The sequence below is a fragment of the Cibotium barometz genome, chromosome 25 (assembly GCF_041138505.1).
Source record: "Cibotium barometz isolate CiBa-2024 chromosome 25, ASM4113850v1, whole genome shotgun sequence".
Classification (NCBI taxonomy): domain Eukaryota; kingdom Viridiplantae; phylum Streptophyta; class Polypodiopsida; order Cyatheales; family Cibotiaceae; genus Cibotium; species Cibotium barometz.
In genome coordinates, this window is record NC_141070.1 from 7,299,053 (window position 1) to 7,313,275 (window position 14,223).

At 42.6% G+C, this 14,223-nt stretch overlaps 1 protein-coding gene across 1 annotated transcript; it reads left to right on the forward strand.

Annotated features, from left to right (window-relative positions):
* Window positions 1-10,251: 10,251 nt before the first annotated feature.
* On the forward strand, window positions 10,252-14,006 carry LOC147624203 (CBL-interacting protein kinase 23-like). The gene is made up of 14 exons (XM_086819147.1): window positions 10,252-10,703; window positions 10,880-10,942; window positions 11,059-11,130; window positions 11,225-11,332; window positions 11,459-11,539; window positions 11,752-11,805; window positions 11,916-12,041; window positions 12,186-12,275; window positions 12,430-12,552; window positions 12,763-12,870; window positions 12,953-13,069; window positions 13,246-13,302; window positions 13,382-13,456; window positions 13,619-14,006. Exons 1-14 carry the CDS (start codon window positions 10,539-10,541, stop codon window positions 13,691-13,693), a joined length of 1,314 nt encoding a protein of 437 aa, XP_086675273.1. The 5' UTR covers window positions 10,252-10,538; the 3' UTR covers window positions 13,694-14,006.
* The last annotated feature ends 217 nt before the right edge of the window (window positions 14,007-14,223 follow it).

Genomic DNA, 14,223 nt, shown 5'->3' on the forward strand with positions numbered 1-14,223 from the left:
TCCCCTGCTGTATGCTATAGCTGCAGATGGTCTAAATTGGCTTATGAAGGACAAGATCAGCAAAGGAGATCTGGTTGGAATCAAACTACCCAATGGAGATCAAATGTGCACTCAGATGTTTGCTGATGACACTAACAGTCTTATAGCAAACGATGAAGAGAACATCAAGGCACTTTGGAGTTGTCTACAAACCTACTGTGAAGCCTCAGGCTCCAAAATTAATCACAGCAAAACAGGAATCAAAACCCTCATTGAACCCCCTCCCTCGGCTCCTTGAAACAGGCTGTAACATCATTCAGGATGGTGAGATCTTCAGACTCCTTGGTATTCCCATGGGTTTCAAGGTGTCACTGAGACAAAAATGGCAATGGGTAATGGAAAAAATAGAAAGCAAGCTACTTAGATGGAAAAGGAAGCAACTGTCAATAGCAGGGAGAATTATGGTGCTTAATCATTTCATCATCCATTCTACTATCTATTTCCTCAGCTGCTGGAGGCCCCCTGATGCTGACCTCAATGATTTCACCAAGCTATGCAGAAACTACCTATGGGGAGGGGACCCATGGAACAAGAGCAGACCTAAAGTAAAATGGGACACCTGTACTGTCCCCAAAACCAAGGGAGGGCTGGGGATTAAAGATATACGCCTGTATGCTGACAGAATGGCCTCAAAATGGATCATCAGAGCTCTAGAGAACTCCACTGAAGACTGGGCACAGCTTCTGCTCAAGGAGTCCCCTAGGTTCACTATCACAGGTCACAATAAATGGTGCAATTTACCCATCATCACCATAGTAGCTTCCAAACACCCCATAACCCCTAAAGGGAGCCAACTAGTAACATCCATTTGGAAAGCCTGGTTCAGAATTAAAAGTTTTCTTTCCATCTCACCCAAGGACAACAAAATAGAAGGTATCTTAGCCAACGATTCTTGCTGGTGGTCTATTCTCCCCCTGACCCCCCTTGAACCAGAGGAAGGGAAAATAGCTCTAAATCTTCACAAAAAAGGTCTAGCAACCTGGGCAGATATTTTCAACCCCCACCAAGGTACCTGGCTCACAAGAGAGCAGAACTCGTAGCCAAATTTGACAGTAGAACCCTAGAGTTAGATCTAATCCAAAGCAGAGCAGCTCAATGGAATCAACAGGAAATCTGGAAAATCAGCAGACCTCCATCCTTCAATATCTTAGCTTTTCAATGGATAGAGAACAAACCCCTTCTCCCCATCCCAAATCTCGAAAAAGCTCCCTCAATTCACGTCACGCTCAACCGCAGATGGAATATCAACTGGGATAGGAAAAAATGGTATAACAGTCTCAAGGAGATGTGGAGCTCACACATCGATCCTAAGAAATCATGCCTTGCCTGGTTGGTAGCCTACAGAGCCATATGGACACAGAGCAAGGCTACAAAGCTTCACATCTCCTCAGATCAATGTGCAAGATGCGGCTTACCTGAGGATCACCTCCACATCTTCTACCACTGCAAACACATCTCCAACACTTTCAAAGAGCTACATGCCTCTATTCTAAGGTGGGGTAAAGATGTTAACTGGAAGAATCTACTGCTAGGAGAGAACATAGGATGTTCAACAGCACTCTGGAATGTAATCAGATGTGAGTATCTCTGGCATGCCTGGTTACAGAGGCTAGCAGTTACTTTTGACAACCCCAAAATCAAGGGTCCTCCTCTCTCTCTGTGTTTAATAACAACATGCATTAGGTATTGGACAAAACAAACCCAAGCCCTCTTCAGTTTGGAGAAGAGGTTAATGATCAAGCTCCAAAAGAGAGCCTCAGACTACACCATGGAAAAACTAGAAAAAACCAGAGACAAGATTATTCTCATCCTATCTAAGGACAGATCACTAATAGAAGCAAGCTACAGGCAGGCAATAAGCAAACCCCTCTCAATGCCCAACAGGTGTAGAAGTGGATCGACATGCAGACATGAACCAGGAACCAGTCCAGAGAAGCTGAAAACGAAGCTAAGGCAAAGCGACCTGGCTAGCAGTGGATTGGCACACCAGCGCCAAGTATGAGTCAGCCTGCCTCCAATCATCGGTCCGCTGGTGATGGTTCTCTCAAATGGTCGTGGGAGCTTCCTGCAAGAACGACAGAACAGGTTTTAGCCTGGGCCTAATACAATTTAAAATAAAAAAAGAGGCCCTCAGGCCCCCTCTCGGACACATCCCTGTCCAAAAGTCTTTATTCGAGCACAGGTACACCAATTCTCAGTGGAAGCAAGAAGTCTCTCTCCATTCAAAGAAGAAACCGCTGCTGCTCGGGACCTCTGCACATCATCTTCTCCTGCAAGGCCGTTTTGAGGTTTCAGAAATGAGACATGCTGCTGAATAACAACAATGTAGATGTACCTTATCTATACCGGAGCTGATCCCCAAAAACCGAGCTGGGGTGTCACCAGCAAGGAGAATGAAACTTAAGAGCTAGCTACAAGGCTAATCGAGGAAGATGAAAGGAGTCAAGCCGCTGTGAGAGGTCGCCATCACCCGATCTTGGGCGCCACTAGAGCAGGATGAAGACGTTGCACCCAGAAAAGACTGGTAGCCAACAATAGGTTTTTTTTCTCTTGCATGGACACGTGCAGAAGCATGCATAGTGTCCACGCGTAGGTCATGCGTTGTGCCACGTGTTTACACATGGAGGTCACGTGGAGTATTCGTTGTAATTTTTCCCCTCTCTCTTTCATAATTACATCGGCCTGTTTTTTTTAAAAAAAATTCCTAGCAGATTTTCGAAAACCTAATTTTAAAATTATTTTCAAGAAAATATACTCCCCGCATATAAAAATAGTATTTGGCGGCGATAAGAGAAAAGTTATTTGCCTTGAAAATTATATCTAATAGAACACCAAAACGTTTGTTTTGGGGTCCTTTAATGTAGATTTTACGGCTCAAATGGAGAAAATTTTGCCAAGCCTTGAATTTCAAGACTCAAATGTTTTCAATATTAGTTATAAAACTTATTAACCTATCCATTTTTCCAATAAAAACCACTTGAGCTTGAAGGCCATCCTTTTTTTTTAAAGAACTTGTAAATAAACATTAGAGAAAAACAGTACATAAATCTTTTTATTCGAAGAAGCTTAACTTCTTTAGAAGTCTCAACCAAAAGGAACCATTTATGCACTAACATGGGCTTGATTGAATTATTTTTTTTGGGAACTATAAAGTATTTATATTAACTATTCAATGTCAGACCATCAACATATATCACACCCATACCCGACTTTCTCACAACCTCTATTACCCCACATCCACACTACTTTACTCCTTTTTTATCTCATTTAGAATTTTACAAAGGAAATCCCATCTTTTATCTTCACATAAAAAACTGGATTGATCCCAAGAAATCTGATATCACAGCAGTAAACAAGCCTCCAATACAACCCTGGGGAGATTGTTTTTCCAGCAGCCCTCCGTGTTTTGACCACACCTCAATATAGTAGGTCTTGTGCCAACCGGGTTCTCAATAAAAGGCCACGAAAGTATGATCCACTTGGTTTTCCTTACGGTACCATCTCTGTGTTATGGGCCCAAATCTGGGAGGCCTTTTCTTCTTAATCCAGCATCTCACCTGCATCCAGCAAGACCACATTAGGGAACAACCCCTAGTATGCAGCATGAAGCTCAGCCAAGACAATGGGGACATAATTATGAGATATTCCTCTGTGTAAGTTCTGAATCAGCACATCCAGCTCCACAGACCAGATTTTATTTACATTACAAATAGACCAACACATGCAAATACATTTATACATCAACTCAGAATCCTGTAGTCCTGTACACGTAGTCTTCAAAAACACAATATCATTTCTGTTGGTCCAAATTTTCCATAAATTGCAAGCTCTAATAATGTTAAAAACCAATCCACTGCATTCATCACTAATTGCCCATTTCCCAAGAAGCCAATCCTCCCAAAAAAATTTGCATATTTAAGCCCTTTTGTATCCACCTAGTCATTTTACCCTAGGTGCTCCTTTTAGGGCAGGGCAACAGTCCCAAAACAGGTGCTTACCACTTTCTAGAGAAGACCTGCATCTAGGGTATACACCACTAGCCATGTTTCTTTTTTGCAGCTTATACCCAATGGGAAGTGCCCACATACAAACCTTCCACAAAAAAACATGGAATTTCTCGAGCATCTGAGAGTTCCATATCACATGCCATCTCTTTTTCCAACTTGCAACGCTTCACTTTACATTCCTTATTTTGTTATAGTACATAGCATTAGCCTCTCCCTTCCTCATGGAGTGCATAAATGTCTTTAGTTTTACCATCCTTCAGTTTGACCCCATTGGACCAAGACCAATCCTTGATCCAGACTGAAATATCAGTGGCTGTGGAACATAACTCACTCTGCAGCAACTCCAACACATCATCAAGTCTCTCTCTTTTCTGGTTAGCTAAAACTCCAAGGATAATAGATTTAACTCTTTCCATCCAGCAGCATTACTGTCCCAACAATCAGCTAGGTGTCTAATGCCTTTATTATTTAGGCACTTAGCCACCTAAATATCCAATGCAGCAAGAGGAGGGTCAAACTTGTGAGTCCACCATAACCCGAGTGACATGGAATTCCCAGATAATCTCCCTCCACCATCCCAAACCATAAGGCTCAGATTATCTTTCCAACTGTTGCAAAGAATTTTGTAGAAATCAGAGCATGTAATTTTCAAAGGAGCAACTGAGAACAATTTGTCTATCCAAGTTAAGTTCCCCCATCTCCCTCTGGACAAAACCTCGGTCAGTTCCACCATCTCCCTTATCATCAAGGTCCAAGTGGGGATTTGAGACAGCATCCTAGGTAACATCAAGATCCTTCTAGCATCACAATGGGTGGGCAGATGTATGATACAAATGCCTCCTTCCATTTTTGGGCACTGCCAGCTTCTCCCAAGCCAACCATGCAGGGACTCTTTTCTTACCTACATCATTTCTCCATAAGAAATCCCTGATAGGACCAATAATCTCCTTCCAGTGACACTTCCCAAATTTAAGCACTGGACTTAGAAACATAACATAGGCATTCAACACCACTCAGTTGCATAAATCATTTCTGATATGAAAGGGTACTCTTAAACCTTCCCACTTCTTTAATTTCTCAACAAACCTGTTTATGGCCCACATGACCAATTGTTTATTAGTAAGACCCACCCCAAAGGGAACTCCAAGCAGTCTCACAATGTGACCCTTTTGTACTACCTCCATCCCCATCTCTGAAGATCAAAATCATTATCCTCTGTCAAGCTTATGATCCTAGATTTTAGAGTATATTGCATTTAGAACTTGAGGCATCAACAAAATCCTAAACAATATTCAAGGCCATTCTCACATTGTTGTTCTCAACTTTTAAAAATAATAGAGAATCATCAGCAAAGCGATGAATGACCAATTTCTATTTTAAGCCAATAATCTTGCCTTTCCTACATGCCAGCTCAAGTGATATGATTAGAGGATGAGAAGCAATAGCAAACAGTAGGGGGGCTAAAGGGTACCCCTGTTTGACTGACCTGTTGATTTCAAAGCCCCCTACTATTCTTCCATTAAGAAGTACTTTAGAGTAATCATCCAAGGAAAGAGAATAGATGCAAGTAGCCATTCTGGTACCAAACCCCATTCTTTCCATCACTCTTGCAAAATAAATGACCACTATATCCTATCATATGCTTTCTCAAGTTCTAGTTGCATCATGATACATTTCTGCTGAGTTTTAATGGCCACATCTCTACCCAGTAAAGCAGCGAAGATGTTGTCATATATGGATATGCCTTTAATAAGACCATGTTGTTTTTTGGAAACTGTCTCTTGCAACACAGGGGTAATTCTGATAGCAAGCACCTTAGCTAAAATTATGTACATCACAGTCAGTAAGGTGATAAGCCTCTAATGCCCAAACCTATTGCAAGCAGTCTGTTTAGGAATAAGTTTCACTAATCCTTCTTTAAAGGCCTTGTCCCAGTGATGAAGGCTTTCTTACAAATGTTAGTCACACCACCTCTTTTCATGAGGGCAAAAAGGTTATAAAGAACTCAATTCAAAGACCATCCCACCCAGGAGCCTTCTCCCTACCCAACTTTAGTAGAGCACACCAACACTCATCCATCTTAATATCCCTTTCTAACCATTTAGCTTTATCAGAATCCATTTTCTGATTAAACCCTCAAAGTGTGAGTCACATAAGAAGCCGGTTGACCAAAGAAAACTCTGTCAATTCTTGATGAGGAGGAAAGATATTGGAGACTAAAATATGTATGCCCTAGCTTATCTCTCCAGTGCCCAAGATACCATCTATCCTTAAGTCCCAGACCCCTTCTAAGATCTTCCCACTTCCCTTTTTCCTTCCCTAGTAATATAGTTATACCACCACCACCACCACTTTTTCTACTATATTAAAGTCTCCTAAGATAACACAAGGTACTTGAACATTTACCCCAGCAATCCAATCCCACATGCAACTCCTAACCTTGTGATTGTGAGGCCCATAGATATTCATGATTTATATTCTCTCACCATTAACAATGATCTCTACTATCAAAATCCTTCCCTCTGGGTGATTAGCTATAATGCTAGGGCTAAGATCCCTCTTAACTATAGTCATAACCCCACTAAAGCCTGACTTGATGCTATCGTAAAATATATCCCATTCCCTAAAGCAATTCATCTTTGAAATGTTACCAAAAAGGTTATGTCCCTGAACAACTAAAACAGATAAGTCCGAAGACTTCACTAGATCCCAAAAAATGTTACATTTCTTTTTGTCTCCCTTTCACATTCCAAGTACATCCTTTGAACTCTTTAAGATTCATCATGATAATGGAGTTTCCAGAACCATTTCCACTTCCACACAATCCTCCTCTGACTACTCTGAGGTAGATTAACCTCCTTTCTAGCTTCACTAAGAGCTTTATCAGGACATTGTTCTACCAACAAGGAGTTATCTCTCAAGGAGTGGACTAAAAGGGTTAGAAAAAATAATAGAGTTATGGTTCTCCCCCCTCCCATTCCTCCTACTCTCATAGCTTCTACTATTTAGAGCTTTCCTAGCTTCAGCTTTACTCTGCCTTACATTGGCTCTAGTCTTGACTTTATCCCATCCTCTTTCCTTCTCATTCTCCCCAGTATCTAACATCACTTTCTCCCCCTTTAGATCAACTTTCTGAGACTCAAACACTCCCTTGTCCTTGTCGTTTCCTCCCATATACTCCTCTTTAAGATCCTCTCTTGAGGTCTCCACTGTCGGACAGTCTTTGGCAATATGCCCAAAAGCCCCACACCTGAAACAAGCTCCAGGGAATGCACCAAATTTAAGGCTCAGTTCCAATTTCTCTAATTGACCTAAGTCAACTTCAACAGATTTAGGAGTCTCAATAGATGGATTCCATGTAATACATACATTGTTCCCTTGTTTTCCACCTACCTCATCACCAGGGACAAACAACACTGGGCCAAGAGATTGAGCAATGTCGCGCAAAGTCGTCTCAACCAAGGGGCCAATCCTATCACCTCGACCCAAATAGGACACGTGTTTTGCAGACTTTTATTAACATCAAACAGAGGGTCAAAGGGAAAGACATGAATTAGCCTCTGACCAAAGAACAAAGGACCCTTGGCAAACAGTTCAGTCATAGATTGCCCTTTGATAAACAAAATATTGAAAAATCCCTTACCAACGTAGAAGATCTTAGAAACAGCACAATCATGCAAGATAGATTCCTGCAACCATCTAGCTAGTTCTCCCTTCGACGGGGGTTTAGCTGGACAGAACAAGAACACACTACACATAGAGAATATTCCTACCTGACTTCTGATGAATTCCTGGCTCAGCTTCAAGCATACCTTATCTTTAACGTGATTACAAAGACGTTCATTAAGCCGATCAGGGACACATTTTCTTTTGATGCAGACCGCCTCAGCCTCCTCACCTCTTCACTTCATCTCCTCCTCAGCCTCTGGGTCCCCCCAATCTCCCCATCCAGTCGCCCCTTCATCCTCACGAAGGAGCCAACCAATAGAAGTGACCACCATGTAGGACCCGATACGCCGACCACCCATCGACGTACACTAGTCATGCAATCACACAAGTCTATTAATATCACCACTCACCCACTCGCACCTCGCATGCGTGACACGTAGAGGATCTGAGTGTTCCTCTCTCCTCCACATTGTGAAAGTTTAGCAAGCTTGGGCTCAATTGAAATTTCACTTACTCTAGAATATACTGAATCAACTCATTATCCCGGATGTTAAAGGCAATCTCTTCTTGCTTTTTGACTTCTATAAGCTTCTGTGCATTACTTGCTTCATTCGTGAAGTTGACCAAATCTGTTTCCAAATTCCAATTGGTTGGCCTCCAATTCAACAATTTCAGCCAACTAGCTTCTTTTTTGAAACTTACAAGGCATTTCTCATCATTTGCATATCCAGAGAGTTGCTCATGCCCATCATTAAATCAGTTTATTTATTTTGAAAGACAAGCATATTCTTGTGGAGATAGACAATCCACAAATAGGGTGATCTAATTACATCCAGAGCCTTTTGCTTACCCTAACATAATTTTCTTCCATGTTAATTCATTTGGGTGGACATGATGAATGCATTTATGAAGGAATTCTAAGGCTCCCTTATTCCTATCACATGTAATAAACAAATGAGGGATTAACTCTACATGCCTTTTATAAACATCTCGGACAAACCTCGTTGGCCAATACCAATTTTGCCATGACTCTTTCATTGCTCCATAATACTTTGTGCATAATAAGCCATAGCAAACAAGAGACATTCGAGGGCATTATCCTATACCATGTGTGCTCAAATTTGAACTCCCACCGTCTCTTATCCTAGTTTAAATTCCACCCGTTATTTAGTTTGACATGCAAAAGGGGTTCTATAACTTTGATGTGGGGTACTGGGAAGAGTTTTTCAACTCCTTTCCAAATATGCTCCAATGCTCAATGGTAGTCATCGTCGGCAGTGATGACCGCTTGCCATTGGCCAGTGTTACTCTAAAGTGTAGAGGGACCTTATATTATAGTTATAGGCTTATTGGATATTTATATTCATGGTCTTTTGAGGTGTTGCTAGTTGCGGGCGGGATGGCAAGCATGGGTTAGCAACTTAAGGCCCATTTCCACGCTCATTAAAATTCTCAACCGGTTGTGAGCTGAATTCACACTTCCAAATCCTATGGGTTCACTTCACAACCACAAGTGAGCTGAAACTGTGGGTTCACATCAGTGTTCGAAAAAAACCCGAGTATAGCGTAATTTGCACTCGCAGATTTTTAAAATTACCTTCAAATTTGAAACTTACGGGTACAAAAACCTGCATATTTTGAGGGGTTGTAGAACAAAAACCTTCAAAATTTGAAAATTTTCTTTATAAATAATTTTACAATTTTTAGATGAAGGTTTTTTACTTTTTGGGAAAATAGTTTTTTTCGAACACTGGTTCACATACCTTGGTTTTTCACTTCTCAGAAATTAATGAAGAAGAAGGCAAGCCCTCTGAGTTCATCAACTTGTGGTTGTGAGGTGAACCTATAGGATTTGGCCCACTGGTATGATTAAGAAAAATTGGTGACTGTCCACGGAGGCAAGGGAATTGAATTACAGGCCACGAGAACCTTGCCGAGAGCGATTTCATTACACCAACTGCCAGTTGGATAAAGAACACGTGTAAGTTGGCCGTATTGTGTTCGCCTCGCCCTAAGGTAGTGGACTGGAATATAATCATAAAAAATTCATTATTATTTTTGTAAATAACTTTTTGCCGCTAAAAATCGAAGAAACAAAGAAAAATATGGTCAAAATTACTCTCGCCTGGAGACGTAAATTGTTTGGAAATAAACAAGCTCCAAAAAAGAGAGTACGTGTATAGCTTTATTTTTTTTTCTCTTTGGTAGGTTTGGTTCGGGTCTCTTATCGAGGGCATCCGTCAACTACATTGAGTCGCACTGAGGCTCTCTGTCTCTCTCTCTCGTTGCGCAGCAGCAAAAACGCAACGGCCAAGTCCCACCACTACGATCAACAGCCATGAATGATGGCAGAACAACGCCATCTCGATGATCGTAACAGTTGCTGGGCTGTGGAAGGGCCCAGGGGTCCGGGGACTTGAGACTCGAGAGGCGTCCTCTCTGTTGTCTATTGTGATTAAAGCAGCTTATCGTCGGTTTTAATGTCAGCTACGCTCCTCCGGCCACTATTATATTAGCTCTCACACCCCAGTGCATTTCAATTTCTTCCTCCCCCAAATTCCAATCCCTCCCTTAAGTCCTTTTCTAGCGGACACTGCGGCCTCAATTATTCTTAATGTGCTGTATCATCCTGCCACGGTTTTTTTGCCTGCTTTGTTCCACATTAATGTCCCCTCAACTTTCCACCGTGACGCCCCGTCATCATGATCAGTCTCATTAGATCGAAAGAGAGGATTTCGGAGCTTGGTAGGATTGCTAGAGGAGTTTGGATCTGCAGCAAGGCTGTCTAAGAGGGAGGGCAGGCGTGCCTGAGCTTTAGAAGCAATGACCGTCTACACGACGAGAGTGGGACGATACGAGCTGGGTCGGACCCTGGGCGAAGGAACCTTTGCCAAAGTGAAATATGCGAAGAACAAGGAGACAGGAGAGGCTGTGGCCATTAAGATCATCGACAAGGAGAGAATCCTCAGGCACAAAATGGTGCACCAGGTTCTCAACCCTTTCGGTGAAATCTGCACAAATATTTTTGGTCTCGTGTCTCACGGTCTAGCTTGCAACTTATGGATCTTTATATTCGAAAAATTAACCCAGCACCCGCTTGTTTTGGGAGTCGGTGATCCCCTCTTAGACTTACCACATCATTGTCTTTGTCTTTGCTTGAACAGATCAAAAGAGAAATCTCCACCATGAAGCTCATCAAGCATCCCAACGTGGTGCATCTTAGAGAGGTGTTTCTCACAGACAATATTATTATGCTGTGCTGCTTGTTGTTGAGATAGATTGTGTAGATAAGCCCTAGATTGCTTGCCTCATAATTAGTGAACTCTAACATGGCTCAACACAGGTTTTAGCAAGCAAGAAGAAGGTGTATATTGTGCTAGAGTATATCGACGGGGGCGAGCTCTTCGATAAAATTGTAGGTCTTCCTGGCTTTTGGGACGATGCGCGCCATCGCATCTCTGCTGTTGCTGCACACTTTGAACTCTCAGAACTGATAATGCTTTGACCAGGTCGATGTTGGCAAACTCGGAGAGGATCAAGCTAGAAAATACTTCCAGCAGCTCGTGCATGCAGTGGACTACTGCCATAGTAGGGGTGTGTATCACCGTGATCTCAAGGTAAATAAATACTCATACATCGCTTAATTTAATTCCGGCAAAGTCTATGGATGTGTAGTCCGCTTTCTTGTTCAATGTACTGGTTCGGCTGCATGCTGATTGGAGCTTTTTGTGCCATCTACCCAGCCTGAAAATTTGCTGCTGGACTCCAAAGGTGACTTGAAGGTCTCGGATTTTGGACTCAGTGCCCTATCACAGCAACGCCGCGTAAGCCTTTTTTTTTTCGGGTCATAGCAGTATATCTACATCGTGTGTTGATCATGAAGGGGGGTGCTTCTGGCTCTACTCTTGATTTCCAGTCTGCATGACTGCGCCCCGAGTAACAGCTGATACTGAACTCTTTTCAGAGAAAGTGCTTAGACGCCCATTGATTTGTTCCTCAACATCTGTTGACTGTGAAGCAATGTATCCTGCTGCAGGAAGACGGCCTACTTCACACGACTTGCGGGACTCCGAATTATGTCGCTCCAGAGGTTTGTGTCTAGGCTTAATTCGTCGATCCCATTTTGCTTTGTACACGCGTGCCTAATCTTGGTCCGAAAGCAGCTCTGTGAAGCGTGTGTTATTATTTCTGCATTTGCAGGTTATAAATGAGAAGGGCTATGAAGGTGCCTCTGCTGATCTTTGGTCATGTGGAACCGTTCTTTTTGTGCTATTGGCCGGGTATCTCCCGTTCGATGAGTTGAACATAGTGTCCTTGTACAAGAAGGTAAAAACTCAATCGCATGGGGAATCTCCTCCCATTTGATGAGTAGAACAATATAGTGTCCTTGTAATATAAATCACATGGCTAGCTGCCTCATCTAGCGTTCACCATTCGAACATTGTTGACATCATGGGCCCTTACACGCAGATTGAGGAGGCTGATTTTACTCTCCCACCTTGGTTTTCGGAGGGCGCCAAGAGTATCGTCACGAGAATTCTTGACGCTAATCCACGGACGGTAAGCTTGGCTGGACCCTCAACTCCTCCTCTTAAGAGTTATCACGGATGGCATGTTAGACCCAATATTTTCAAACCCCCCCACCCCCTCCCCTCAAACCCCTACACGATAAACGTGTGATTTAGTGTTGGTTGTGCATTGCGGCGTCATGCAGCGTATGACCATGTCGGAAGTGCTAGCAGACGAGTGGTTCAAAGTGGGTGACACTGCTGTGAATTGCAGTTATGAAGATACCGATGTTGATAATGTGGATGCCATTTTCGGCAGTGGCAGCGAGGTATGAAAGCCCTCGAATTGGAAGTATGATGTAGTGTTTGTATAGATGTTGATGTGGAGAAATGCCACCATTGTCGAAGTGATGGGCTCTGGATAATTTAGCTAGTGTTGGAGATGTGGGGTTTACTACGCTACATATTGACGAACCCCGTAGTGTTGTACATCATGCATGTGCTTCTCTGATCTAATAGGTGTGTGCGCATGCATGTAGGAAAATCATGTGGTGGAACAAGCCAGACCTGCCCTCGTGAATGCTTTTGAGCTAATCTCAATGTCTCACGGCCTTGATTTGTCTGGGCTTTTTATCAAAGAGCACAAGGTAAGGGCGTGAGTTTTGGGGATTGGGACTCAACGCAGATTTGCCATTTTTTAAACCTTGCTAATACTACTCTCCTACACAGATTTCTATGAAGAGTGAAACTAGGTTCACATCCAAGCATCCAGCCAGTGAGATTCTTGAGAAGATGGCGGCTCTTGCCAATGCATTTGGGTTTAGAGTGAAAAAGAACAACTGCAAGGTATACCTGGTCCTTCAATGTGCCTTTGCAGATGAATGCCTAGTTGAACTGCTTGATTTGCCCTGCTATGATGTCCTTTCAGGTTCTTTCAAAGTGTGCTTGATATGCATTGTTAAGCTGTTTCAAAGGTATGTCAGGAAAGCATAGATGATAATAGGTCTTGTACGATCATGCAGATAAAGATGCAAAATGAGAAGCCCGGAAGGAAAGGCCGTTTGACAGTGGCAAGTGAAGTAAGGATCTTATTGTGCAACCCAACTGTAGTAAATGTGGGGCATTCCACTCTTAACATTGGTTACATTTTTCCTGCAGGTCTTCGAAGTCGGGCCTTCCCTTTTCATGGTTGATTTGAAGAAGACAAGTGGGGATACTTTAGAGTACAAAGATGTAAGCCAATTGAATGTGTATGTCGAGAAATGTTGTGTATTCCTCTAGGTGCTGTAAAGCCTCTGATCATTTGTAGCATATTGCCAAAGATGTCATAATTTAAAGCTTTATCTATGTCTCTGATGTTGCTCTTTTTTTTCTTTTTTTTTTTGGGCGTTGCAGTTCCAGAAGGATCTTTCAGTGGGCTTGAAAGACATTGTGTGGAAAACAGAGGAAGACTTGACGGGAGTTAGTTAAAATTCTGCACATGCACACGCCAAAACAAAGCATCATCAGGTCTGAAGTTGGGCCGAAGCAGAGAACTTCAAAAGAAAAAGAACCCGTCTTCTGAGCTACCCCCTTTCACAAATTCACAAACTGTAACATGTGAAAACAGCTGTTCGTGACTTATACCCTCAAAAGAACACTTTTTTCCCCGAGTGCTACACAGCCGCCAAATCCTTCTCAAGCAAACAGAGCAGCTGCGCGGTTTCTTGCAGTTTTGCCTGGCTCTTTTGTACTACGAAGCTCATCTTGCTGAATCAACATAAAGCTTGGCTTCGCAGTTCAACAGAAACCTTAGGCCCCTCTTTACAGCCCTCTGTGTGTGTGTGTGTGTGTGTGTGTGTGTGTGTGTGTGTGTGTGTGTGAGAGAGAGAGAGAGGGAGAGGGAGACAGGAATTCTTGCCTGACTGGTTTTCTTCGCATATTACATGAACAGACTTTGTGATGTGCGTTGTTCAATTGCTGTTTGCGCTCTAGTTGAGGTGGAGAAAAGTTCCTACGTT

Coding starts and splice junctions, on each gene's coding strand:
- LOC147624203 (XM_086819147.1), top strand. CDS start 10,539: ATGACCGTCTACACGACGAGAGTGGGACGATACGAGCTGGGTCGGACC. Junction 11,131..11,224: donor GCGAGCTCTTCGATAAAATT/GTAGGTCTTCCT, acceptor TGCTTTGACCAG/GTCGATGTTGGCAAACTCGG. Junction 13,303..13,381: donor GTTTGACAGTGGCAAGTGAA/GTAAGGATCTTA, acceptor TTTTTCCTGCAG/GTCTTCGAAGTCGGGCCTTC.